Source organism: Salmo salar, chromosome ssa09, assembly GCF_905237065.1.
Source record: "Salmo salar chromosome ssa09, Ssal_v3.1, whole genome shotgun sequence".
NCBI classification, from domain to species: Eukaryota; Metazoa; Chordata; class Actinopteri; order Salmoniformes; family Salmonidae; genus Salmo; species Salmo salar.
Window position 1 is genome coordinate 75,217,897 of NC_059450.1, and position 26,923 is coordinate 75,244,819.

Below are 26,923 nucleotides of genomic sequence, written 5' to 3' on the forward strand. Positions count from 1 at the left end.
AGTCAGCTGGTATATAATATGACTGGTTTTTCATTTTTCTCATGAAGAGTCTCTTCTTTGGGAGTGACTTTAGGTGATACACTTCTTCAAAGGAACATTAAGCTAAGGGACAAACCAAGGTGAGATCTACTATAAGATCTATGTAGTGATATAAAATCTACTTTATAAGATCTATGTAGTGATATAAAATCTACTTTATAAGATCTATGTAGTGATGTGAGATCTACTTTATAAGATCTATGTAGTGATGTGAGATCTGCTTTATAAGGTCTATGTAGTGATGTGAAATGTACTTTATAAGGTCTATGCAGTGATGTGAAATGTACTTTATAAGGTCTATGTAGTGATGTGATAGCTTAATTCTATGATAAGCCCAAAGGTAAGTCTACAAACTAAGGATAATGATCATCACATTACTTTACCATGGATGCAACCCCTGTGTTTCGAAGCTGTTCAACCTTTATACATAAGACATTACATGAGTTGCATAAATGATTCAATTTTGAATGACTAAAATGTAAATGCATAACTCCATTCCAATGAATACATATTGCTTTGTCTTTGGAGAGCTCCCATCCATCATGATGCTTGCTTAATTATATCCTATTAATAATTGATTCAAGGGATTTGCTGTGCTTCAAGAAACCCTCACAATATTTCTCATCTTGGAGAGGTACACCATGTAAATAGAATTAGAAGGCAATCGCACATACTCACACGCACTTACACACGTGCACCCACGCGCACGCATATACACACCCATATTCCTAGCACGCAACGGCTACATCAAGCTTGTGACTTTGCAAACTTGTTGGATGCATTGGCAGTTTGTTTTGGTTGTGTTTCAGAAGATTCTTTGGCCAATAGAAATTTATGATAAAATAATGTATTGTCATTTTGGAGTAACTTTTAACGTAAATAAGAATATAATATGTTTTGAAACACTTCTACAATAATGTGCATGCCAAGACATGCTAATCTCTCACCATTACCAATAACAGGGGAGGTTAGCATGTCTTGGGGGTGTTATCTTTGACCGTCTGTAACTTTCTCTCTCATCATTATTTATAATGAATACAAACCACAAAATAATTCTCATCTTGGAGTGGTACATCATGTAGGTAGAATTAGAAGGCACACACGGACACACACACACCTGCAGACGGCAAACACGCGCACACGATCACACACGCACACACTCACGCTCACATAAAGGAATTCAGCGTTGCACTCACTTCTTTCTGTAGATTTATATATTAGCCTGCTGTAACTCTGTTGGTGCCTGGATTCCTCACACACTCAGAAAACAGCTCAACCAGCAAGATGGCACAGAACATCTGAGTGCTACCGTCACTCTAAAATAATTACTCAACTCAGTCACAGAAAAGGTTCTAGGCTTTTAAGAACACATTAGCGATAACAACTCCGCAGGTGTCCCCAATCTGAAAACCTCTAAGCGACAGCTTAGACATGAAAAAAAGCTTTCCCCTACAGAGAGAACAAGACAACTTTGAAGGAAGGGAGTCTGATTTCCGTAGAAAGTGTTGGCCGGCAGTCTGACTACCGTAAGCACAGGACATTTAGAGGGGAAACTTAGGAAAGAGATGTTTCTGAGGAGTGATGTTTCTGAGAACAGTGATTTTTCTGAGGACATTTATGTTAAATTTATGTTTCTGAGGACAGAGATGTTTCTGAGGACATTGAGGTTTCTGAAGACATTTATGTTTCTGAGGACATAGATATTTCTGAGGATAGTGATGTTTCTGAGGACATTGAGGTTTCTGAAGACATTTATGTTTCTGAGGCCAGAGATGTTTCTGAGGCCAGAGATGTTTCTGAGGGCAGAGATGTTTCTGAGGACAGTGATGTTTCTGAGGACAGTGATGTTTCTGAGGACAGAGATGTTTCTGAGGACAGAGATGTTTCTGAGGGCAGAGATGTTTCTGAGGGCAGTGATGTTTCTGAGGGCAGTGATGTTTCTGAGGACAGTGATGTTTCTGAGGACAGTGATGTTTCTGAGGACAGTGATGTTTCTAAGGAGAGTGATGTTTTTGAGGACAGAGGTGTTCTCTTCATCTGACAAGGCCTTTACTGGTAGGGATGATGTCTACAAGACAAGTTTATCTGATTACTGCCAGAGAGCAGAGGACTGTTGAACTCTTACATCAAGGACTGCTGTGAGTTAATACAATGTAGCCTGCCTTTTTTCACATTTAATTGGCTGCTATCACACCTTCTCTTTAGCTAGCTGGTGAAAGGATGAACACAGTGAAAGCAGAGAGGGTTACGAAAGGTAAGGGCAGTGTTTGTCCCTGTTCCATGTCTATCAGATATGTAGGTATTGCAGTCTAATGTCTAAACCTTGGAATTAAAGCTAGTGTTGACTTTTTTCATCTTATAGCTAGTGACTAGAATTGGCATATTCACAATAAATGAAGGACTCATCTGGAATTACAGAGGGTTGGCCTTTTTGTTTCTTTATTAAACTGCTCCCATCTTGAGTTCGAATTGAATGTATGGCAAATAGCGCCCATGTCAATTATTTTTGCCCTGCTACCCTTGCCTACAAAAGAGGACCACAATGCCTATAGTTGGTATACAGTACCAGTCAAAAGTTTAGACATACCTACTCATTCCAGGGTTTTTCTTAATTTTTACTATTTTCTACATTGTAGAATAATAGTGAAGACATCAAAACTATGAAATATTACGTATGGAATCATGTAATAACCAAAAAAGCGTTCAATAAATCAAAATGTATTTTAAATGTTAGATTCTCCACAGTAGCCACCCTTTGCCTTGATGACAGCTTTGCACACTCTTAATAACCTCTTACATGTAGACGTTCCGCTAGCGGAACACCTGCTCCAATATCCAATGATGGGCGTGGCGCGAAATACAAACTCCTCAAAAATCTGAAAACTTCCATTTTTCAAACATATGACTATTTTACAGCATTTTAAAGACAAGACTCTCCTTTATCTAACCACACTGTCCGATTTCAAAAAGGCTTTACAACGAAAGCAAAACATTAGATTATGTCAGCAGAGTACCCAGCCAGAAATAATCATACAGCCATTTTCAAAGCAAGCATATATGTCACAAAAACCAAAACCACAGCTAAATGCAGCACTAACCTTTGATGATCTTCATCAGATGACACTCCTAGGACATTATGTTATACAATACATGCATGTTTTGTTCAATCAAGTTCATATTTATATCAAAAACCAGCTTTTTACATTAGCATGTGACGTTCAGAACTAGCATTCCCACCGAACACTTCCGGTGAATTTACTAAATTACTCACGATAAACGTTCACAAAAAACATAACAATTATTTTAAGAATTATAGATACAGAACTCCTTTATGCAATCGCGGTGTCCGATTTTAAAATAGCTTTTCGGTGAAAGCACATTTTGCAATATTCTGAGTAGATAGCTCGCCATCACGGGCTAGCTATTTTGACACCCACCAAGTTTGGTACTCACCAAACTCAGATTTACTATAAGAAAAATTGGATTACCTTTGCTGTTCTTCGTCAGAATGCACTCCCAGGACTTCTACTTCAACAACAAATGTTGGTTTGGTTCCAAATAATCCATAGTTATATCCATATAGCGGCGTTTTGTTCGTGCGTTCAAGACACTATCCGAAGGGTAACGAAGGGTGACGCGCGGACGCGTATTGTGACAAAAAAAATCAAAATATTCCATTACCGTACTTCGAAGCATGTCAAACGCTGTTTAAAATCCATTTTTATGCGATTTTTCTCATAAAATAGCGATAATATTCCGACTGGGAGTCGTTGTTTTCGTTCAAAGACTGATAATCTAAAATGGACTCTTCACGTGCACGCGCACACCCGTCTCATTGTTCTCAGATCGACCACTTACCAAATGCGCTACTGTTTTTCAGCCATGGGCTGCAAAGTCATCATTCAACATTCTGGCGCCTTCTGAGAGCCTATGGGAGCCTTAGAAAATGACACGTTACAGCAGAGATCCTTTGTTTTGGATAGAGATGACAAAGAAGGCCAAGAAATGGTCAGACAGGGTACTTCCTGTACAGAATCTTCTCAGGTTTTGGCCGGCCATTTGAGTTCTGTTATACTCACAGACACCATTCAAACAGTTTTAGAAACTTTGAAGTGTTTTCTATCCAAAGCTACTAATTATATGCAAATTCTAGTTTCTGGGCAGGAGTAATAACCAGATTAAATTGGGTACGTTTTTTATCCGGCCGTGAAAATACTGCCCCCTATCCATAACAAGTTAACATTCTCTCAACCAGCTTCATGAGGTATTCACCTGGAATGCAGGTGTGCCTTGTTAAAAGTTCATTTGTGGAATTTCTTTCCTTCTTAATGTGTTTGAGCCAATCAGTTGTGTTGTGACAAGGTAGATAGCCGATTTGGCAAAAGACCAAGTCCATATTATGGCAAGAACATCTCAAATAAGCAAAGAGAAATGACAGTCCATCATTACTTTAAGACTTGAAAGGACTTGAAAGGACTACCCAGAGTTACCTCTGCTGCAGAGGATATGTTCATGAGAGTTACACGCCTCAGAAATTCCAGCACAAATAAATGCTTCACAGAGTTCAAGTAACAGACACATCTCAACCTCAACTGTTCAGAGGAGACTGTGTGAATCAGGCCTTCATGGTCGAATTGCTGCAAAGAAACCACTATTAAAGGACACAAATAATAAGAAGAGACCTGCTTGGGCCAAGAAACACGAGCAACGGACATGAGACTGGTGGAAATATGTCTTTGGTGTGATGAGTCCAAATTTGAGATTTTTGGTTACAACCGCCGTGTCTTTATGATATGCAGAGTAGGTGAACGGATGGTGTAGGGGTGCTTTGTTGGTGACACTGCCAGTGATTTATTTAGAATTCAAGGCACACTTAACCAGCATGGCTACCACAGCATTCTGCAGTGATATGCCATCCCATCTGGTTTGCGCTTAGTGGGACTATCATTTGTTTTTCAACAGGACAATGACTCAATACAGCTCCAGGCTGTGTAAGGGATATTTGACCAAGAAGGAGAGTGATGGAGTGCTGCAACAGATGTCCTGGCCTTCACAATCACCCGATCTCAACCCAATTGAGATTATTTGAGATGAGTTTGACCACAGAGTGAAGGAAAAGCAGCCAACAAGTGCTTAGCATATGTGGGAACTCCTTCAAGACTGTTGGTAAAGCCTTCCAGGTGAAGCTGGTTGAGAGAATGCCAAGAGTGTGCAAAGCTGTCATCAATGCAAAGGGTTGCTACTTTGAAAAATCTCAACTATAAAATATATTTTGATTTGTTTAACACTTTTTTGGTTACTACATGATTCCATATGTGTTTTTTCATATGTCTTCACTATTGTTCAACAATGTATAAAATAGTAAAAATAAAGATAAACCCTTGAATGAGTCGGTGTGTCCAAACTTTTGACTGGTACTGTGTATATTTGTTGCTGGGTGTAGCATTTTCATTTATTTAAAATGGTCAAATAAAATAAAATACTATTTCTCTACAGCCCTATACAGTGAAGTCATCATGTCCTCTCGTCTAATCACAATACTTTCATCCAGCGTGGAACCTATGATCAACTACAACGGTAAATTCCAAGAGTGATATTTTATCATATCAAAAAGCGTGCCCAGAGAATTCAAGACACTTTGTCAGTAAATACAACTCTGACTTTGTCTTCAACCTCAAATTCAGAATTAATTGTTTGAATTCAGTGAAATATAAACTGTGGTTTTAGGGGGACGGACCCATGGCACTCCCGCTTCCCTGCGTCCCAAACATCTCCTGGAGGAGGACAGGGAGTCAGGCCTTGGGTCCACTCTGGACCTCATCAGCAGCTTGGAGGGGTACAGCCAGGAGGATGAACCAACCTCACCCACCTCCTCCCCCAAACCAAGGGAAGGGAACTGTCCCCCCAAAGAGCAAGGTACAGCACTCGAAGTTTCAGAAACATTTTCCCCCTGCATGCAATTATACTATATTTACGTCAACACTCCTACAAGAGGAGATACTGTGTAGTGAATGTGGAGGAGAGTCATTGTGATAACCTATTAGTTAGTCATTTTTAATTTTATTTTATTAGGATCCCAATTGGCCCACACCAAAGCTGACAGCTAGTCTTCCTGGGGTCCGACACAGTGAATAATACATTACAGACAAAAATACTTTACAATTTACATGCATTTAAAACATGAAAGGAAAACATTCCTTTTTTACAAACACATTTATGTAAATGTTATGTTATAGAAGGGTCAAGACACCTTTTTTGTGATTTCACATGTTTTTGAGAAACTTATCCCAGACAGCAAATCACTTCCTCATCCTCCTTGTATACTATGGGGGCCCTGAAAAAACATGAACAAAGGCTCCAAAAACACCCAAATTTGTCCTTTTAGAAACGGCCAAGCTCTCAGTGAAGTGATCATCCGAATTTTATCCGCAATGTTTTATTCCCTTTTCTACGACTCAAGCCGTTTCCCCTTTCCAGCTGTTCCATTCTCTGTGTAGCCTGCTGCTACAGGTAACTGCCAAGATTGTAATGAATACTCAGGGAGAAAAAGGTGTAGATTCATGCACAGAGCGCGGCAGGTGTGTATTTCCCCTTCGCAGAAGGCAGGAATCGTGGTCACAGGCAGGCAATGGTCATACACAGGTAGGCAAACAGGCAGATGAATCAAAACTATGTTCTCACAAACAAGCTAGGAAAAGGCTTAGTAGAGTGAAAATGAAAAATACCTCACAAAGGCACAAACAGAATGAACTGAACTAAATAACCTCTTTGGGCTAGGTGGGACGCACCTACTCAACAGCCAGTGTAATCCCGTGGCGCGATATTCAAATACCTTAGAAATGCTATTACTTCAATTTCTCAAACATATGACTATTTTACACCATTTTAAAGACAAGACTCTCGTTAATCTAACCACACTGTCCGATTTCAAAAAGGCTTTACACCGAAAGCAAAACATTACATTATGTCAGCAGAGTACCCAGCCAGAAATAATCAGACACCCATTTTTCAAGCTAGCATATAATGTCACATAAACCCAAACCACAGCTAAATGCAGCACTAACCTTTGATGATCTTCATCAGATGACACCCCTAGGACATTATGTTATACAATACATGCATGTTTTGTTCAATCAAGTTCATATTTATATCAAAAACCAGCTTTTCACATTAGCATGTGACTAGCATGTGACTAGCATTCCCACCGAACACTTCCGGTGAATTTACTAAATTACTCACGATAAACGTTCACAAAAAACATAACAATTATTTTAAGAATTAAAGATACAGAACTCCTCTATGCACTCGCTATGTCCGATTTTAAAATAGGTTTTCGGTGAAAGCACATTTTGCAATATTCTCAGTAGATAGCCGGGCATCACAGGGCTAGCTATTTAGACACCCAGCAAGTTTAGCACTCACCAAAGTCAGATTTACTGTAAGAAAAATGTTATTACCTTTGCTGTTCTTCGTCAGAATGCACTCCCAGGACTTCTACTTCAATAACAAATGTTGGTTTGGTCCCAAATAATCCATAGTTATATCCAAATAGCACGACGCATTTCGTGACAAAATAATTCTAAATATTCCATTACCGTACTTCGAAGCATGTCAACCGCTGTTTAAAATCCATTTTTATGCCATTTTTCTCGTAAAAAAGCGATAATATTCCGACCGGGAATCTGCGTTTAGGTAAAAAGACGAAAGAAAATAAAGCATGGGGTCGACTCGTGCACGCGCCTAAGCCCATTGTCCTCTGATCGGCCACTTACCAAAGGCGATCATGTGTTTCAGCCTGGGGCTGCCTCGATATCATTCAGCTTTTTCCCGGGTTCTGAGAGCCTATGGGAGCCGTAGGAAGTGTCACGTTACAGCAAAGATCCTCAGTCTTCAATAAAAAGAGCCAAGATGAACAAGAACTTGTCAGACAGGTCACTTCCTGTATGGAATCTTCTCAGGTTTTTGCCTGCCATATGAGTTCTGTTATACTCACAGACACCATTCAAACAGTTTTAGAAACTTTAGGGTGTTTTCTATCCAAAGCCAATAATTAAATGCATATTCTAGTTACTGGGCAGGAGTAGTAACCAGATTAAATCGGGTACGTTTTTTATCCGGCCGTTTAAATACTGCCCCCTATCCCCAACAGGATAAGGAGCTGATGAGACCAGGTGGATAACTAACACAGGTGAAATCAATGAACAAAAATGAAAGACATGTCTATGTTCAAGAACACCACAAAACAGAACACAAGGTTGACTAAGAAAATAAATACAGAACCTTACAAAAATAAAATAAACACCAACATAAAGTGTCTTAATAGGGCTTCGGCCACCATAACCTGCCAGAACAGCTTCAATGTGCCTTGGCATAGATATTTTCTCTCCTCAATTGTCCAGTGTTGGTGATCGCGTGCCCACTGGAGACGCTTCTTCTTGTTTTGAGCTGATAGGAGTGGAACACAGTGTGGTCGTCTACTGCAATAGCCCAACTGTGACAAGGATCGACGAGTTGTGTGTTCCGAGATGCCATTCTGCACACCACTGTTGTACTGCGCTGTTATTTGTCTGTTTGTGGCCTGCCTGCTAGCTTGCACGATTCTTGTCATTCTCCTTCAACCTCTGAAAAGCCCAGCAGTGCAGCTGTTTCTAACATACTGGATCCGGCGTGTCTGGCACCAACGATTATACCATGCTCAAAGTCACTTAGGTCACTCGTTTGGCCATTCTAACGTTCAATCGAACTGTAACTGAATGCCTCGATGTCTGTCTGCCTGCTGTATATAGCAAGCCCCGGCCATGTGACTCACTGTCTTTACGAGCAATCCATTTTCGTGATAAACTGGCCACTGAGTGTATATACTGTGTATATATCTAAAACTACAACTAAAGTCACAAATGTACACAATTAATAATAAAGAAACAATACAACTAAAGATGAACAATACAACTAAAGATTAATCATGTGTGGATGTGTGTAGAGTGTGTGTTAAGAGTGTGTGTGTGTGTGTGTGTGTGTGTGTGTGTGTGTGTGTGTGTGTGTGTGTGTGTGTGTGTGTGTGTGTGTGCATCTATCTCTTATACGTACAGTACATGTCAGTACATACACACAAAAATTAGGTCACAATAGGGAGAGGCGTTGCTTATTTTGTCATTACGTTGTTGCCTTGTCTTCTCAAAGCGATACTGGGACAAATGTTGGTTTGTTCTTCAGGAAGAAACATTGTAATAATGCATTTGTTCTTTCTATCTTTCGTTCTCTGGTTGTTTCTCTTGTTTTGATCAGCAGCCACCGCAGAACCTGACATGGAGCTCAGTCCCAACAGAGTCAGAGAATTCTTCATCAACTGCTCCAAGATCCCTCTCCTCCTCCTCCTCCTCTTCTTCTTCGTCTGTTCATTAGACACACTAAGTTCAGCGTTCCAGCTGGCTGGGGGTGAGTAGATTACACTCAACTGTCCCTCCGAGATTAATTAGGTAATGAGGGATTTTCTGTCTCACTATAATTAGGATGTTTTGCACTCTGTCCTGTCCTCTCTGGATGTGCTTTGTCAGATTAACTGACTCGTGCATTTTGATGACTATGATGAGAAAACCTGTTGAAACCTGTGGAAACCTGTTGAGTCGATGGCAAGTACTATTGTATAACTAGACACACCTAAACTGATACTTTTGGTACAAACTGATTCATGATATGGTACTGTAAACTGTGTGTTTACTCTAACTCTGAACTAGGTGGTAACCCTGTCTATTGTCCTGATGTAGGAGATGTGTTAAGAGCTGTACATCCTGTATGTGTGTGACTGAAGGTAAGGTAGCGGGGGACATCTTCAAAGACAATACGGTGCTGTCTAACCCAGTAGCAGGGCTGGTGGTGGGGATACTGGTCACTGTATTGGTCCAGAGCTCCTCCACATCCACCTCCATCATCGTCAGCCTCGTCTCCTCAGGATGTGAGTACTTGGAGAGAGAGATTCTGTGTCTGTGTGTATGTGTGCGTGCAGTCTTGTGGGTTTGTGCATACATGTTTTTGGGCTTGTGTTGGTCTGCATGAGGGTGAAAACATGACTTGTAAATCTGAACTGATTGAATAGGATTAAAGGGACCAGTGAAAACAAGATGTTTATGAATTTGAAACAAAGTGGTGGAGCTCTCTCATCATTGTCAGTGCTTAGTTATGTATAACAGTCTCTTGGGGTGGGCTGTCTGCTGCTAATAGGGGTTATCCACAGAGACCTCTCATTCACTGTGTGTATGTGACCAGTGGCTATGGTACATCAGTATGCCAGGACTGTCTCTGTCTCAGCAGCCAATCTCAGAGAAGAGACCAGGGGAATTATGGGCAATTACAACCGCCCAGCTTCCCTGTGCCTCCTGTCTGTCTGTGAGCTGTATGTATGTGTGAATGCGCAAAGGGTCATCATCTGCATAATAGGCCCCAGCAATAATAAAGCCAGTTCTTCAGTTAAAAACTGAGATGCCCTCCACTCACCTGCAAATTACCTTCAGTTTTTCCTCCATTAAAAGCATTTTGAAATAGGAAGGGTCAGGTTTGATAATATTTAAGCCTGAGCATTACCATAATCATGGCACTTTATGCAGTCTTTGAGAAGAAGCCAAAGTCATTACATAAATATGGGAGGTTGTGTAATTGTGTGTGTGTCTGTCTGTCTGTCTCTCTGTCTCTCCGTTTCCTTCTGACAGTGCTGGAGGTCCGGTCTGCCGTTCCTATCATCATGGGGACCAACATTGGGACATCGGTCACCAACACCATCGTAGCCATGATGCAGGCAGGGGAGAGAAATGACTTCAAACGGTACAAGGGGATGGGAGGAGAGGAGATTGAAGAGAGGAAAGAGGAGAGGGGAGAGGATAGGGATAGAGGATAGAGGAGAGGAGAGGAGAGGAGAGGAGAGGAGAGGAGAGGAGAGGAGAGGAGAGGAGAGGAGAGGAGAGGAGAGGAGAGGAGAGGAGAGGAGAGGAGAGGAGAGGAGAGGAGAGGAGAGGGGCTGTGCAGTGAATTGTACAACTGTACTTCTCTCCAGTCCATGTGCTGTCATGTTAACAGTATAACATCATCTAACCATACATAAGCCTATCAACAGCAGCAATGACATTTCTCAAGCTGTTGACCCCATATCACTAACCTTATTAAGCACCCAGCACTACGGAGATTGCATTACTTGTGCCCATGTCATCACAATGACCTTTCTGCTCGGAGTTCAAAGTTAAAAACACTTTATTGTCAATTTAAAGTGAAATGGACACTTTCACTAAACTAACTTAATCACATAACTCAGTCACATAACTCAGTCACATAAGTACATGACGAAACAAGTAATGCGTAAGGGCATATTACTAAAAGTAATCAGTACAAGTACCCATAACACCGCTTATTGGAGGAGACCAAACACACAATTAACCAACCCACAACTGGGTTCTGTCTCTGTGTTCAGGGCGTTTGCTGGGGCTACCATCCATGACTGTTTCAACTGGCTGTCTGTGCTGGTGCTGCTACCGATGGAGGTGGCTACAGGGCTGATGACCCACCTGGCCCACATCGTGGTCACCAGCTTCAACATCCAGACTGGAGAGGACGCTCCCGAGCTACTAAAGGTCATCACCGAACCAGTCACTAAACTCATCATACAGGTATTAACCAGTCATTAAGCCTATCATACAGTTATTGACCAGTCATTAAACTCATCATACATGTATTAACCAGTCATTAAACTCATCATACAGGTATTAATCAGTCATTAAACTCATCATACAGGTATTAATCAGTCATTAAACTCATCATACAGGTATTAACCATTCATTAAACTCATCATACAGGTATTAATCAGTCATTAAACTCATCATACAGGTATTAACCAGCCATTAAACTCATCATACAGGTATTAATCAGTCATTAAACTCATCATACAGGTATTAATCAGTCATTAAACTTATCATACAGGTATTAACCAGTCATTAAACTCATCATACAGGTATTAATCAGTCATTAAACTTATCATACAGGTATTAACCAGTCATTAAACTCATAATACAATATAAAAAAACAGTCAATATAACACCTAATGAATACCTGTCATTAACATGTTGGCTGGGCTCCCCCTGTTGGCTGTGCTCCCTGCTTATGCCATCAAACCCCTGCAACTTATCCAGAATGTTGCTGCCGGCCTGGTGTTCAACCTTCCCAAGTTCTCCCATGCCAACTCGCTCCTCCGCACACTTCAATGGCTTTCACTCGAAGCTCGCATCCACTGCAAAAATCTACTTATTATGACTGTGATATGTGGTTGTCCCACCTAGCTATCTTAAGATGAATGCACTAACTGTAAGTCGATCTGGATAAGAACATCTGCTAAATGACTAAAATAAAATAAAAGTAAACAACCATTCTGTCTTGTCTCCATCAGTTGGATAGGCAGGTGATCACCGGCATCGCCATGGGAGATGAGAGGATGAGGAACAGGAGCCTAGTGAAGAAGTGGTGCCACACCGGGCTAGTTACGGTACAGACCCTCAACACCATCACTGTCTCAACACTGTCATCGTTGTCATCACTGTCACCCCCAGACCCTCTGCCTCACCACGTCACGGTCTCAACACTGTCACGGCCAACACCGTCATCATCATCCTGACTGTCACCACCGTCACTCTTGAGCCTGTCATCCCCACCAGCTGTTAAGGCTTTGGTGCGATAAGCTCTGTCACTGATGAGACTTTCTCTGTCACTATCACAGTGATTTATGAATATACTGTCTGTGAATGATAAGACATAAGGCAAACTGTTTGCTATGTTTATCTTCTCTCTACATCGTACACTCTCTCCTATCTATCTCATATGCTTCTAAACTCTCTCCCCTTCTCTTTCCCATCAGTCCTCTCTTCAGTCCTCTATGAATATCAGCATCACTGGTTCTGACAACTGTAGCTCCGCCCACCTCTGCTTGCAGGAAGGTGACATCACCTGGACCACTCAGAATCTCCCCTCTGAGGTTAACATCCAGAAATGTAAATCCAATATAAATGACATACATTAAACTGACATACCACTGTTTTATATACTATTTTTGACATCACACTTATTTTAATTATTATTTATTTAGAGGTTGTTAGATTATTTTTAGATTTGGGTTATTTATAGTTAATTTTCATTGTTTTAGCAGAATAAGAACTTCATACAGATGTAGAATCTCAATTTCAGCTAGTTTGCTACAGCAGGACAAGAATCCTGCACCAACAAGAAATGTGAATTATTATGTGGATTATATTTAATGGATATTTTTTGTAGCGCATTTTTTGTTGTGGCAAATCAAATCTGACATTTTTAAAATGGAAATTACAAACTTTAGAAGCATTTTTAAACCTTGAATACACTACAAATTTGCATTTCATTTTTTCAGCAAAAAAGACTGCTCAAATTAAGATCCTACATCTGTATAGAGAAAATAATACATGCCATTTAGCAGACACTTATCTCCAAAGAGACTCACAGTCATGCGTGCATACATTTCTTACATATGGGTGGTCCCGGGAGCCGAACCTACTATTCTAGCGTTGCAAACGCCATGGTCTACCAACTGAGCTACAGACAAGCACATTATTGTGAATTATTTGTCTGCTGCTCCTGGTTTCCTTCAGGTAGGCATCTGTTTGCTGATGCCCATCTGTCAGACCTGACGGTGGGGCTGATCCTCCTGGCCGGCTCCCTGGCCCTGCTCTGCACCTGCCTGGTGCTCCTGGTCAAGCTGCTCAACTCCCTCCTCCAAGGTCAAGTGGCAAAGGTCATCCAAAAGGTCATCAACACAGGTGGGCGCCGGTCGGAGATAGATTGCAAGATTTTTTACATACAATATATGAGAATGCCAAGTCTGAGCATACTAAATATAACCTCCACTAGCAATACATTTTAGACAGACAGACAGACAGACAGACAGACAGACAGACAGACAGACAGACAGACAGACAGACAGAGACAGACAGACAGAGACAGACAGACAGACAGACAGACAGACAGACAGACAGACAGACAGACAGACAGACAGACAGACAGACAGACAGACAGACAGACAGACAGACAGACAGACAGACAGACCTAATCAGGGTCGTCACTAGTTACCACAGCAACAAAGTCTTAATTATGTCTAAACCTTGCCTATTTCTGAAATCCACTAGCAAGATTTTCAGACAGACAAGAAAGACAGACAGGTAGACAGACAGACCTAATCAGGATCTTGCTCTAACCATTTCAATGTAGACTTGCCGTATCCCTTTGGCTGGCTGGCGGGCTACCTGGCCATGATTGTGGGAGCAGGGATGACCTTTGTAGTGCAGAGCAGCTCTGTGTTCACCTCTGCCCTGACACCACTTATAGGTGAGTGACTTCTGGCTAGGGGAGCATCTACCTACCCCATTCTGACTTCTGTCTAGGGGAGCATCTACCTACCCCATTCTGACTTCTGGCTAGGGGAACATCTACCTACCCCATTCTGACTTCTGGCTAGGGGAACATCTACCTACACCATTCTGACTTCTGGCTAGGGGAACATCTACCTACACCATTCTGACTTCTGGCTAGGGGAACATCTACCTACACCATTCTGACTTCTGGCTAGGGGAACATCTACCTACACCATTCTGACTTCTGGCTAGGGGAACATCTACCTACACCATTCTGACTTCTGGCTAGGGGAACATCTACCTACCCCATTCTGACTTCTGGCTAGGGGAACATCTACCTACCCCATTCTGACTTCTGGCTAGGGGAACATCTACCTACACCATTCTGACTTCTGGCTAGGGGAACATCTACGTACACAATTCTGACTTCTGGCTAGGGGAACATCTACCTACCCCATTCTGACTTCTGGCTATGGGGAACATCTACCTACACCATTCTGACTTCTGGCTAGGGGAACATCTACGTACACAATTCTGACTTCTGGCTAGGGGAACATCTACCTACCCCATTCTAACTTCTGGCTATGGGGAACATCTACCTACCCCATTCTGACTTCTGGCTAGGGGAACATCTACCTACCTCATTCTTGCATGAATAACAATTAAAACAACATTTTAAAGTTTTTTGTAATGATTGATTATGAATATTATAGACAGAATAATCATAGATAAAGGCCATTCATCAATTTGGTTTATTCAAATCAGTTGTTCAGGGGGGAGAAGAGAAGGTCAATAGTTTGGACAAGACAAACAGATTCACTTGAAATCTATTCTCAGAAAAAACATTGATGTATACCTGAAATACGTAGCCTACAAACACAATCTACGAACTCACACAGAGACATACATTCTAGTTTTATCTCATTGCTGACATGCTGGTCCAGACTAAAACCCCTGTGATTTGTGAGATAGCATGTTAATATACTGTAGAAAGACAGCAGGCAGGTAAACAAGTACAATCAGATAAACATTGACCCACTCACATCACATAGTTTGATGAAGCCAGAGTTAAACTTCCTCATGCATCTTCATTTGATATATGGTTTGAATATTTACAAAAACATGAACATTGGATAAATAAATATTTTTGGGGTTATCATCAGGTAAACCAGTTATGCTAATCCCAGTAAGGTACAGCATAAATCACATTTCTTAAATCAAAGGGAATATTCCATCAGCTGATATAACAATAAATCGGTGTAAATCTTCAGTGGATCAGTGACCAGGAAGTCACATTGGAATCATACTGTTCTCTGGCTGGATGTTTCTGGAGGTGAAGGCATAGAGGAATGGATCCAAGCAGCTGTAGGTCAGAGATCCAACAATTCTCCAATTGGATTCCCAGAACCCTCTCATAGCCTTATCCCCCACAAAGATGGCTGCCACTCCCAGCACATTCATGACATGGTGAGGAGTGCATGGAATGATGAAGGTCACAATGAGGCTGGTCACTAACCTAGTCATCCTGCGGCTCCTGAAGAAGGCTGCTTCGTTCACCTTTCTGTGGAGGTGGATATAGGTGGTGGCCACGAGAAGGGAACAACAAATCCCAGGACAGTATTGAGTATACCGGCCATTTCCTGAGTGTCTGATGTGAAAACATATGGACACTGTACCTGTCCACTCTCATCTGGCTTCAAATCTCGTAACATCACCCCAGAAGACATATTCACAACCCCTGTTACTCCCCAAAGGACAGCCAGCAGACCTGTCTTCCCTGCCCCTGACTCTGCCAGTCTGACCCAGCTGTGGGGGTAGAGAAACAGGAGGTAGCATTGAATGCTCAGTAGTGTCACATTCAGCAGGCTGGCTTAGAAACTACAGAAGAATAGCATGGAAATGTGATCCTCTGTAGCTCAGAAACTAGCGCATGGAGCTTGTAATGCCAGAATAGTGGGTTTGATTCCCGGGACCACCCGTACGCAAGCATGACTATGTCGCTTAGGATAAAAATGTCTGCTAAATGGCATATATTCTATATGAACATACAAAGAGACAGGGTTTCATCCAGATAAACCACAGTTTGTGGACCCATACAAGCAGGGTGATGAGGCAAAGTAGATCAGATACAATCAGCATCTGGCTCAAACTAGCTATATCTTGGTTTTGGCGAAGAACAACCAATCACTGGGATGTTCTCGGGAATGCTGATTAGGCAGCAGAGAGACATGACCACGCTAGGCTGTCATATAAAGTACTGTTCCCATCTGACAGGAGGTACAGTACTCTGAAGAGCTGTTTTTCTGTCCAGTGAATTTGCTATCCAAATATAGTCTTAGTGAGTTGGTAGTTATGGAAAGGCCCTGGTTAGATGTTGTGTGTCAGTGGGACTTTGCATGGGCCCTCTGAATATCCTGAACTCTTCATGTGAAACCACAAATGACGATGTGTTTATCGTAATTTACCTGGAGAATGTTGGATAACCAAGCAACCAATGAACTATCAGAGTTGTTCCTGCTCTAACACATGGAAAGTCAAATCAACCCCTCATATCGATTTCATATCTGATCTCTGGAGAATTTTAGGAAATGGAAATGTTTTGGGGAAATGTTCTTTCATTTATAATGTAAACAATGTACTGGTATACATTATCCCAATATCACAGAAGGTTGGTGGCACCTTAATTGTGGAGGGCGGGCTCATGGTAATGGCTGGAGCGGAATAGTTGGAATGGTATCAAATACTTCAAACACACGCTTTCTATCTATTTAATGCCTTTCCTTTTGCTCCGTTCCAGCCATTATTATGATGCGGTCCTCCTCTCAGCAGCCTCCACTGTCCACTATATCATATTTCTATTTGCATCTAAGACTCAGTTTCGGATTATTCCTCATTTTGACGGTGTGAAGGTCTCTCTCTCTCCTCTTATATTTCAATTACCTTCAAATACATTCTTAAATAAGTATTTAGCCAAAGTTTGTTTGAAAATACATTTGTAAAGTATTGGCATGTATTTAAACCTACTTCTAATTTAAGTATATCAAATACAAATACTTAAATAATCGTACATTCGTATATTACACTGTTGAAATAACTAATGAGTGTCTGGAAATTCTACAAGATTGTGGCTTTCGGATGACTGGTGACTGATGGTCAGTGGTGGAAAAAGTACCCAACTGTCATACTTGAGTAAAAGTAAAGATACCTTAGTAGAAAATGACACAAGTAAAAGTGAAAGTCACACAGTAAAATACTACTTGAGTAAAAGTCTAAAAGTATTTGGTTTTAAATATACTTAAGTATCAAAAGTAAATGTAATTGTCACGACTTCCCCCGAAGTCGGTCCCTCTCCTTGTTCGGGCGGCGTTCAGCGGTCGACGTCACCGGCCTTCTAGCCATCGCCGATCCACTTTTCATTTTCCATTTGTTTTGTCTTTGTCTTACACACCTGGTTTCAATCCCCCAATTACTTGTTAACCTGTCTGGGAAACGTGGGACTTTTGCGTCCCACCCTAGTCAACAGCCAGTGGAATTGCGTCACGCGAAATACAAATACCTCATAAATGCTATAACTTCAATTTCTCAAACATATGACTATTTTTCACCATTTTATAGATACACCTCTCCTGAATCGAACCACGTTGTCCAATTTCAAAAAGGCTTTACAGCAAAAGCAAAACATTAGATTATGTTAGGAGAGTACCCTGCCAAAAATAATCACGCTGCCATTTTCAAAGCAACTAGCATGCATCACAAATACCCAAAACACAGATAAATGCAGCACTAACCTTTGACAATCTTCATCAGATGACACTCCTAGGACATCATGTTACACAATACATGCATTTTTTGTTCGATAAAGTTCATATTTATATATAAAAACAGCATTTTACATCGGCGCGTGACGTTCAGAAAATATTTTCCCTCAAATGCTTCCGGTGAATCAGTGCTACAATTTACAAAATTACTATTCGAAAACATTGGTAAAATATAATATTGTTATTCAAAGAATTATAGATTAACATCTCGTGAATGCAACCGCATTGCCAGATTTAAAAATAACTTTACTGGGAAATCACACTTTGCAATAAACGAGGTGCTATGCTCAGAAAAATAGGCTAGGCGATACAGGTTAGCGCCATCTTGGACTCATCTAAAATCAAATATACTATTGTAAATATTCACTTACCTTTGATTATCTTCATCAGAAGGCACTTCCAGGAATCCCAGGTCCACAACAAATGTAGTTTTGTTCGAAAAAGTTAATAATTTATGTCCCAATAGCTCCTTCTTGTTAGCGCGTTCCGAAGGCTACTCATAATGTACGAAGCGCGCGGGACTTGTCATCACGAATGTGCAAACAAAATGTATTTACGTTCGTTCAAACATGTCAAACGTTGTATAACATAAATCTTTAGGGCCTTTTTCAATCAGAACTTCAATAATATTCAAGGCGGACGATTGCATTGTCTTACTAAACGTTTATGAACGAGAGAGTACCCACGGGCACGCGCATCATAGTAGTACTGGCCCTCCCTCTATGACAAACTTTCCAGGCCTCTCGTTCGGTCAGTTTTTACAAGAGAAGACTCAAACCACTTTGTAAAGACTGTTGACATCTAGTGGAAGCCTTAAGAAGTGCTAAATGAATCCTAACTCACGGTGTGTTTCATAGCCAAAGGGTTGAAAGTGATTCCACAAATCAGATTTCCACTTCCTGTTAGGATTTGTCTCAGGGTTTTGACTGCCATATGAATTCTGTTATACTCACAGACACCATTCAAACAGTTTTAGAAACTTCAGAGTGTTTTCTATCCAAATCTACTAATTATATGCATATTAAGAGTAGTAAGAGTAGTAACCAGTTTAAATCGGGTACGTTTTTTATCCGGCCGTGAAAATACTGCCCCCTATCCCCAACAAGTTAATTATTTACCCTCTGTTCCCCCATGTTTGTTTGCGAGTTATTGTTCGTTGTAAATCGGTCCATTTTTGTGGGCTCGCTATATTGCTTTCTATTTGTGTATTTTTGAGTAAAATATCTGCTGTCCTGCGCCTGACTCTCTACACTAGCTACACACAGGACCTTTACAGTAATTGCTAAAATGTGACCAACCGGATCGATTCAGTCTTACATAGCAAATCAAATCAAATTGTATTAGTCACATGTGAAATGCTTACTTACGAGCCCCTAACCAACAGTTCAGTTTAAAAAAATACGGATAAGAATAAGAGAAAAGTAATAAGTAATTAAAGAGCAGCAGTAAAAAATAACAATATAGACAGGGGGGTGCCGGTACAGAGTCAATGTGCGGGGGCACCGGTTAGTTGAGGTAGTATGTACATGTAGGTAGAGTTAATTAAAGTGATTATGCGTAGATGACAACAGAGAGTGGCAGTGGTGTGGAAAGGGGAGGGATGGGCAATGCAAATAGTCTGGGTAGCCATTTGACTAGCAACATTTGAAATTGTGTTTTTTACATTGGAAAAAGTAGAGACTCAGAGCTAGAAAATTGTATATGATACACTATAGTTGAGGAACAATGGGAAAGTAATTCTGCTTTGAAAGTTGATAAACTCAGTCTCCGGCTCAAACTGGAAAGATCGTGGTTTTAACGAAGGTTGAACATCACTGCGATGTTCCCTGGAACTCTGATTAGGAACCAGAGAGACAAGGCCACGCTAGAGGCTAGATGTCCACAGTTCCAGGAGAAGGCTGAAGGACTGAGGAAGGAAGCAGAGAGACAGGACCACGCTAGTGGCTAGATGTCCACAGTTCCAAGAGAAGGCTGAAGGACTGAGGAAGGAAGCAGAGAGACAGGACCACGCTAGAGGCTAGATGTCCACAGTTCCAGGAGAAGGCTGAAGGACTGAGGAAGGAAGCAGAGAGACAGGACCACGCTAGAGGCTAGATGTCCACAGTTCCAGGAGAAGGCTGAAGGACTGAGGAAGGAAGTGTTGGAGGTAGTTTAGTTTAAGGTGTAGTTTAAGGTGGACAAGTTAAGTTGCTCCATTTCTAGCAGTGAGATAAACGGACTGGTTGACTGGGACGAAGTCAGTTCCGTGTTTAGAACTCTGCTCTACCAGAGGTGGTACTGAGTTAATGACATCAGACAGTTTTTAGAGCAGCTGGTTTTCTGTCATGTGAATATTTCCTATTCAAATAGAGTCTCAGTGAAGTGGTGGTTTGGGAAAAGCTCTGGTTGGATGTTGTGTGTCAGTATGTATTTGCATGGGACATCTGAATATACTGAACTCATGACACCACTGATTATCTTGTTTGTCAGTTCATCTTGAATGTTCTAGTCAGAATCTTGGACAACCTTTGGACAGGAAGGTGGGTTCATATTCTAACTTGAAACATGTTGGGTGGATGAGTGTTGTTATACATGTTCCGATGATGGGCTACACATTGGTGGTGTAAGCCAGTGGTTCTCAAACTGTACCAGTATCACCAACATGTACCTTTTTATGTGCATTTTACCTGTAAGCCTTTGGTCTCGTTAGTCTTCTTAAGTACTCCTGGTTTAGAACCACTGGTGCTGTTGTCTTTACATCCTATAGGTCTGGTGTGTGACTGGAGGTTAACTTTACAGTAATGCTATTGGTCAAAAACTCTGATTTTGAATCCAAACAGTCAGATGTTATAAAGGGGTGTCAGATTCATTGTCTCTTTCTCTTTGTTCCTGACCTGTGCTGATGAAATACACTCTCTCTTTCTTTCTCTCTCCACCCCAGGGACTCTTGTGGCATGGCCTTTCAGGCTATGACTTCTCTCTCTCTCTCTCTCTCTCTCTCTGTCTCTGATGATGCCTAGAATAATGCCTTGTAATGCTTCTGAATGCTTTGTAAATTAAGATTATACCTTGTATGTGATTTCATTCATTTTACAATGATATTAAATCTCTGACTTTGATATAGACAATTCTTATTCCTTACTTGATAGTCTATTCCTGTAGCTCTTTAATGCTGCAATATGTAACTTTTTGGGTGACCTAACCAAATTCAAATGTGAGTTAATAGATCTGTCATTCTCATTGAAAGCAAGTATAAGAAGTGATATATAATGTATGTAATATGCCTGCTATTTCTATGCTTCCCATGCAATATTTCTGGTTATATTTCATAGCGGTTTAGATGGTATAATGATTCTGTACACTATAATTGCTTGTTTTGTCACATACACTGAAATTAGGCAAACTTACAATTTTAGCAACCAGGAAATGGCGAAGCAATTTCTGTATAGTGCACCTTTAAGAGTATTGGTTGCATATTCCTATTCATCATTTATCTTTATGGAGTCAGATACACCTCATAATAGACTTTGTCCATTAATTTCATAGTCTTATTATAGGTCGCATGTAAGAAGTATATAATATACACATACTGTATCAAATATTACCCCACTAAAATGTAAGGGGTGACTTAGCCCCTCTATAAATATTACCCCACTACAATGTAAGGGCTGAGTTAGCCTCACTACAAATATTACCCACTACAATGTAAAGGGTGAGTTAGCCCCACTACAAATATTACCCAGTACAATGTAAGGGGTGAGTTAGCCCCTCTACAAATATTACCCACTACAATGTAAGGGGTGAGTTAGCCCCTCTACAAATATTACCCACTACAATGTAAGGGGTGAGTTAGCCCCTCTACAAATATTACCCACTACAATGTAAGGGGTGAGTTAGCCCCTCTACAAATATTACCCACTGCAATGTAAGGGGTGAGTTAGCCCCTCTACAAATATTACCCACTACAATGTAAGGGGTGAGTTAGCCCCACTACAAATATTACCCACTACAATGTAAGGGGTGAGTTAGCCCCTCTACAAATATTACCCCACTGCAATGTAAGGGGTGAGTTAGCCCCTCTACAAATATTACCCACTGCAATGTAAGGGGTGAGTTAGCCCCTCTACAAATATTACCCACTGCAATGTAAGGGGTGAGTTAGCCCCTCTACAAATATTACCCACTGCAATGTAAGAGGTGAGTTAGCCCCTCTACAAATATTACCCCACTACAATGTAAGGGGTGAGTTAACCCCACTACAAAGTAATTAGCAAATCACTATCATCTTACAGCAGACACGCTTTTCTGTGTGCCACATGAACAATGATGAACCCTGCTCCTGGTTTGCAGGTATTGGTGTGATCAGTCTGGAGAGGGCCTATCCACTGACTCTGGGCTCCAACATCGGCACCACAACCACAGCCCTGCTGGCAGCCCTGGCCAGCCCTGGGGACAAACTGGCTGCTGCCATACAGGTATGGACCGTTTGGGAATCACTTATTTCGCAAAAGGCTTTATTCAGAGCAACTTACATTCAAATAAAAGGGCTGAGAAACAGCAAAAGATACATTTCAAGTAAAGCCCTTTTTGAAGGAAATGGTTTCCCCCAATGTCCATCTAATACCGTCCATCTTGTCTTTCCTCTCAAATGTCCACCTAATACCGTCCATCTTGTCTTTCCTCTCAAATGTCCTCCTAATACCGTCCATCTTGTCTTTCCTCTCAAATGTCCTCCTAATACCGTCCATCTTGTCTTTCCTCTCAAATGTCCACCTAATACCGTCCATCTTGTCTTTCCTCTCAAATGTCCTCCTAATACCGTCCATCTTGTCTTTCCTCTCAAATGTCCTCCTAATACCGTCCATCTTGTCTTTCCTCTCAAATGTCCACCTAATACCGTCCATCTTGTCTTTCCTCTCAAATGTCCTCCTAATACCGTCCATCTTGTCTTTCCTCTCAAATGTCCTCCTAATACCGTCCATCTTGTCTTTCCTCTCAAATGTCCACCTAATACCGTCCATATTGTCTCCAGATTGCTCTGTGTCACTTCTTCTTCAACATCCTGGGAATCCTGCTGTGGTACCCCATCCCTGTGACACGTGTCCCCATCCGCATGGCTCGTGCCCTGGGTGAACGCACCGCCAAGTACCGCTGGTTCGCTGTCCTCTACCTCCTCGTCTGCTTCCTGCTCCTCCCGTCCCTGGTCCTAGGCCTCTCATTGGCTGGCTGGAGAGTGATGGTGGGAGTGGGCGCACCATTTGTGGGTGTGACTGTTTTCATTGCCTTGGTGAACCTGATGCAGGTGGGTTAGAAATACTGTAATCAGACATTATTGGAGAACATTGGAAGTCGAATTGATGATGGAGGCTCTACATTTTTAAGAAGATTATCTATTCAACTTCCAATGTCATCCAAGAGTGGTTGAATAGTTCAGATGCATCAAATTTGATTGGTCTATGGTTGGTTGGTAACAACATTTCTCTGTGCTGCAGGCTCACAGCCCTGGCCACCTGCCCGCCCGTCTCCAGAGCTGGGACTTCCTGCCTCGCTGGATGCGCTCTCTCAAGCCCCTTGACAGGGTCATCACCAAGGCAACTGGCTGCTGCAGCACTGGCCATGCAACCGGAGACGACCAGGCGGCGCCCATTAACGCGGTAACGATCCCTGTTGACCCCAAGATTGCATCCACCCAGAGGAAGGCTGACCTGGCGTATGATAACCACGTCCTTGAGTACCTGGATGAGACAAAGCCAGGTGTACCTGTGTTTAAACTGAAGGGTCTGGAGAGGTGCAACAGCACACCCCTCTAAAGGAGATGGATCTTGGTCTGACATGGGAAGGGCTGGTTTAATATTTTCTATTTTAATCTCAGGAGTGCACTGCTCTGGGCCTCAAGGGCAATAGAGTGTTCTGGTCCTTGGCTTATAACCGATGATTGATTTCTGCCAGCTGTGCAGTCTCTCTATAGCCAATCAATGACATATATTGATAAATGAAGTGCCTGGGAGATGTACTATACAGTATAAAGCCCAGAAAGAGATCTTATAGTCTTTGAGGACTGGAGTTGTTCACCCTCTTCTGTGAATATGTTTTATTATCATAGTGAACCAGACTGAATCCAGTAGTCTAGATTGAAGATGACAGAGGTTAAGACAGCAGATTCTAATATCCCATAACTCTTTGCAAAAATGGGACGAGCTATGCTAGTTAACATAGGTGCTGGTCCAATGAATTTGTTTATTTTCGAACGCTGTCACATGGAATTATTCTATTGCCCTAACCAGTATATTTTCGACCTAGCCAGTATCTAGTTCCCTAAGTGGGGTTGGCATGGATAAGCACTCAAAGACATCACAATGGAATCAACGAGGGCTCACTTCACAGATAATCTCAACCAGATGGGCGTACATGAAATGAATGTGTACTGTGTGGGTTAGAATGTTCATCGTAGGTGTGTTTTTATAAGTCTGTGTAAATGTGTCTGTTTGTGGGTTTGCTTATGTGTTAGTCATACACGCGTGCACCTACTCTAGCAAATGTAGCTTCACAGAAGTCAGTTGATTATGCAGAAGAAGATCATGCTTCAAGCCCCTTGATGATGCTGTTCCCTGAAGGGAATAAATACTTTACTAGCACTTTGGGAACAGAATGAAATGTTCAGATAAACAGTGTCTCTCTTTGCTCCATGAACAAAACAGAGTGCAGAGTGTGCAATGATATGAAACACTAAAAGGAACGTGTTTGTCAGACAAGGGTGGAATAAATATTTAGAAGAAATACATTGTATTATACTGCTCTCTGTATATGCCATTGATCGTTTTCTTGACAAGTGTCTATCTAATGATATAGCCACATTTATATAAAACAATGATATCTTGTCAAACAATATGTGTACATACATTTGATTGATATAATGGTAGCCGGTCCTTTCAAATAAAAAAAGCAATCTTAAGCAACAAAAATCAAGAGAAAAACACTGTCTTTGTCGTGCCATGTCTGAAGTCATAACTAAGTCAGTATCACATCATAAAGCTACAAACCTGTGTTGTATTTAGTGGGCAAAACAGTAGAACAGTTTCTAAAAGGTTCTACTACTTAAACTTCCCAATAAGAACACAGAAGATAATTTTCCATTTAGAACATCTACTTTATTTCTGGCTACTGAACATGACCCTAGACTCCTCCACATCATCCATCCCCCCTCAGGATCCCTCCACCCTGTCACCCCGTCGGTCATTCAATCAGCAGCCCTCCACCCTGTCACCCCGTCGGTCATTCAATCAGCAGCCCTCCACCCTGCCACCCCGTCGGTCATTCAATCAGCAGCAGCAGCTTGGAAGCTGTTATGGAGCCTTTTGGTTCTAGACTTGGTGCTCCGGTACCGCTCGCCGTGTGGTAGCAGAGAAAACAGTCTATGAATTGGGTGACTGAAGTCTCTGACAATTTTATGGGCTTTCCTCTGACACTGCCTTTTATATAGGTCCTGGATGGCAGGGAGCTTGGCCCCAGTGATGTACTGGACCGTACGTACTACCCTCTGTAGTGCATTACGGTCAGATTCTGAACAGTTGCCATACCAGGCGGTGATGAAATCGGTCAGGACGCTCTCAATGGTGCAGCTCTAGAACCTTTTGAGCTTTCTGGGGACCCATGCCAAATCTTTTCAGTCTCCTGAGGGGGAAAAGGTTTTGTTGTGCCCTCTTTACGACTGTTTTGATGTGTTTGGACCATGATAATTTGTTAGTGATGTGAACACCAAGGAACTTGAAACTCTCGACCCGCTCCATTACAGCCCCGTCGATGTTAATGGGGGCCTGTTCGGCCCGCCTTTTCCTGTAGTCAACGATCATCTCCTTTGTCTTGCTCACATTGAGGGAGATGACACTATACAGATGTATTTAGGAGGACTATTTGCGCACGCTCGCACACACACATGAAGCGTACACCTGTACGAGGAACCTCTTCCGAAAATCAGGGCTCTGGAGAACAAGGGATGAGCAAAAGCGTTTTATCAGTGTCATGAACGCTTCCTCACACAAACTCCTTGGAGTGGTTGCTGCAAGGTCGTGGTGGGCTCCCTTTACGTGAGTTAAGGTCCTGCAGCACCAACATGGTCGCCATAAGCCCATCCTTGGGCTCGTGCTCTCGGACCCAGGTCCGAGTGTTGTGTGGGAGAACTTGTAGAAGTTGCTCAAGGATGACGACTTCACCGATCTTATCCTGTCTTCTCTTCCGGTCGAACCCATCGTCGGTTGAGGCCCTTGAGAAGATGGTACGTCTCCGTTGGTGACTCACCCGATGGCATCGATGCTGCTCTGACGCGTTGACGGTAGGTTCTCTGGGGAGATGTCGAACTTCTCCAGCACCGCTTCCTTCAGTTCCTTGTAGACGTTGGACAACCGCTCATCCATTGCTGTGTAAGCCTCTAAGGCCTTGCCCATGAGCAATGGGACAAGCCTGCAGGCCCACTCTACCTCTGGCTAATGCCACGTCGTGGCCATTTCCTCAAACCTCAGTAGGTAGTTTTCAATGTCCTCTCCCTGCTGGTATGAAGGCATCTTCGGCTCCTTCCTCGGAATGCTAGAGGGTGGACGTTAGCGTGGCTGGACTGGTCTCCTGGTGCTGGGGACCATGCTGTGGAGTTGAAGCCCCTGCTGCATCAATCCTCCGTTGTCC

At 42.0% G+C, this 26,923-nt stretch overlaps 1 protein-coding gene across 4 annotated transcripts; it reads left to right on the forward strand.

Moving 5' to 3' along the window:
* npt2a (Sodium-dependent phosphate transport protein 2A) lies at positions 1-25,221 on the forward strand. 4 transcript variants are annotated; one of them, XM_014212463.2, is made up of 15 exons: positions 52-119; positions 2,245-2,293; positions 5,536-5,616; positions 5,767-5,955; positions 9,325-9,474; positions 9,848-9,991; positions 10,743-10,854; positions 11,495-11,690; positions 12,464-12,559; positions 12,929-13,061; positions 13,692-13,859; positions 14,308-14,424; positions 22,598-22,722; positions 23,280-23,549; positions 23,740-25,221. In XM_014212463.2, the coding sequence occupies exons 2-15, from the start codon at positions 2,260-2,262 to the stop codon at positions 24,055-24,057; spliced, it is 2,133 nt and encodes a 710-aa protein (XP_014067938.1). In that variant the 5' UTR covers positions 52-119; positions 2,245-2,259; the 3' UTR covers positions 24,058-25,221.
* Positions 25,222-26,923: the final 1,702 nt, after the last annotated feature.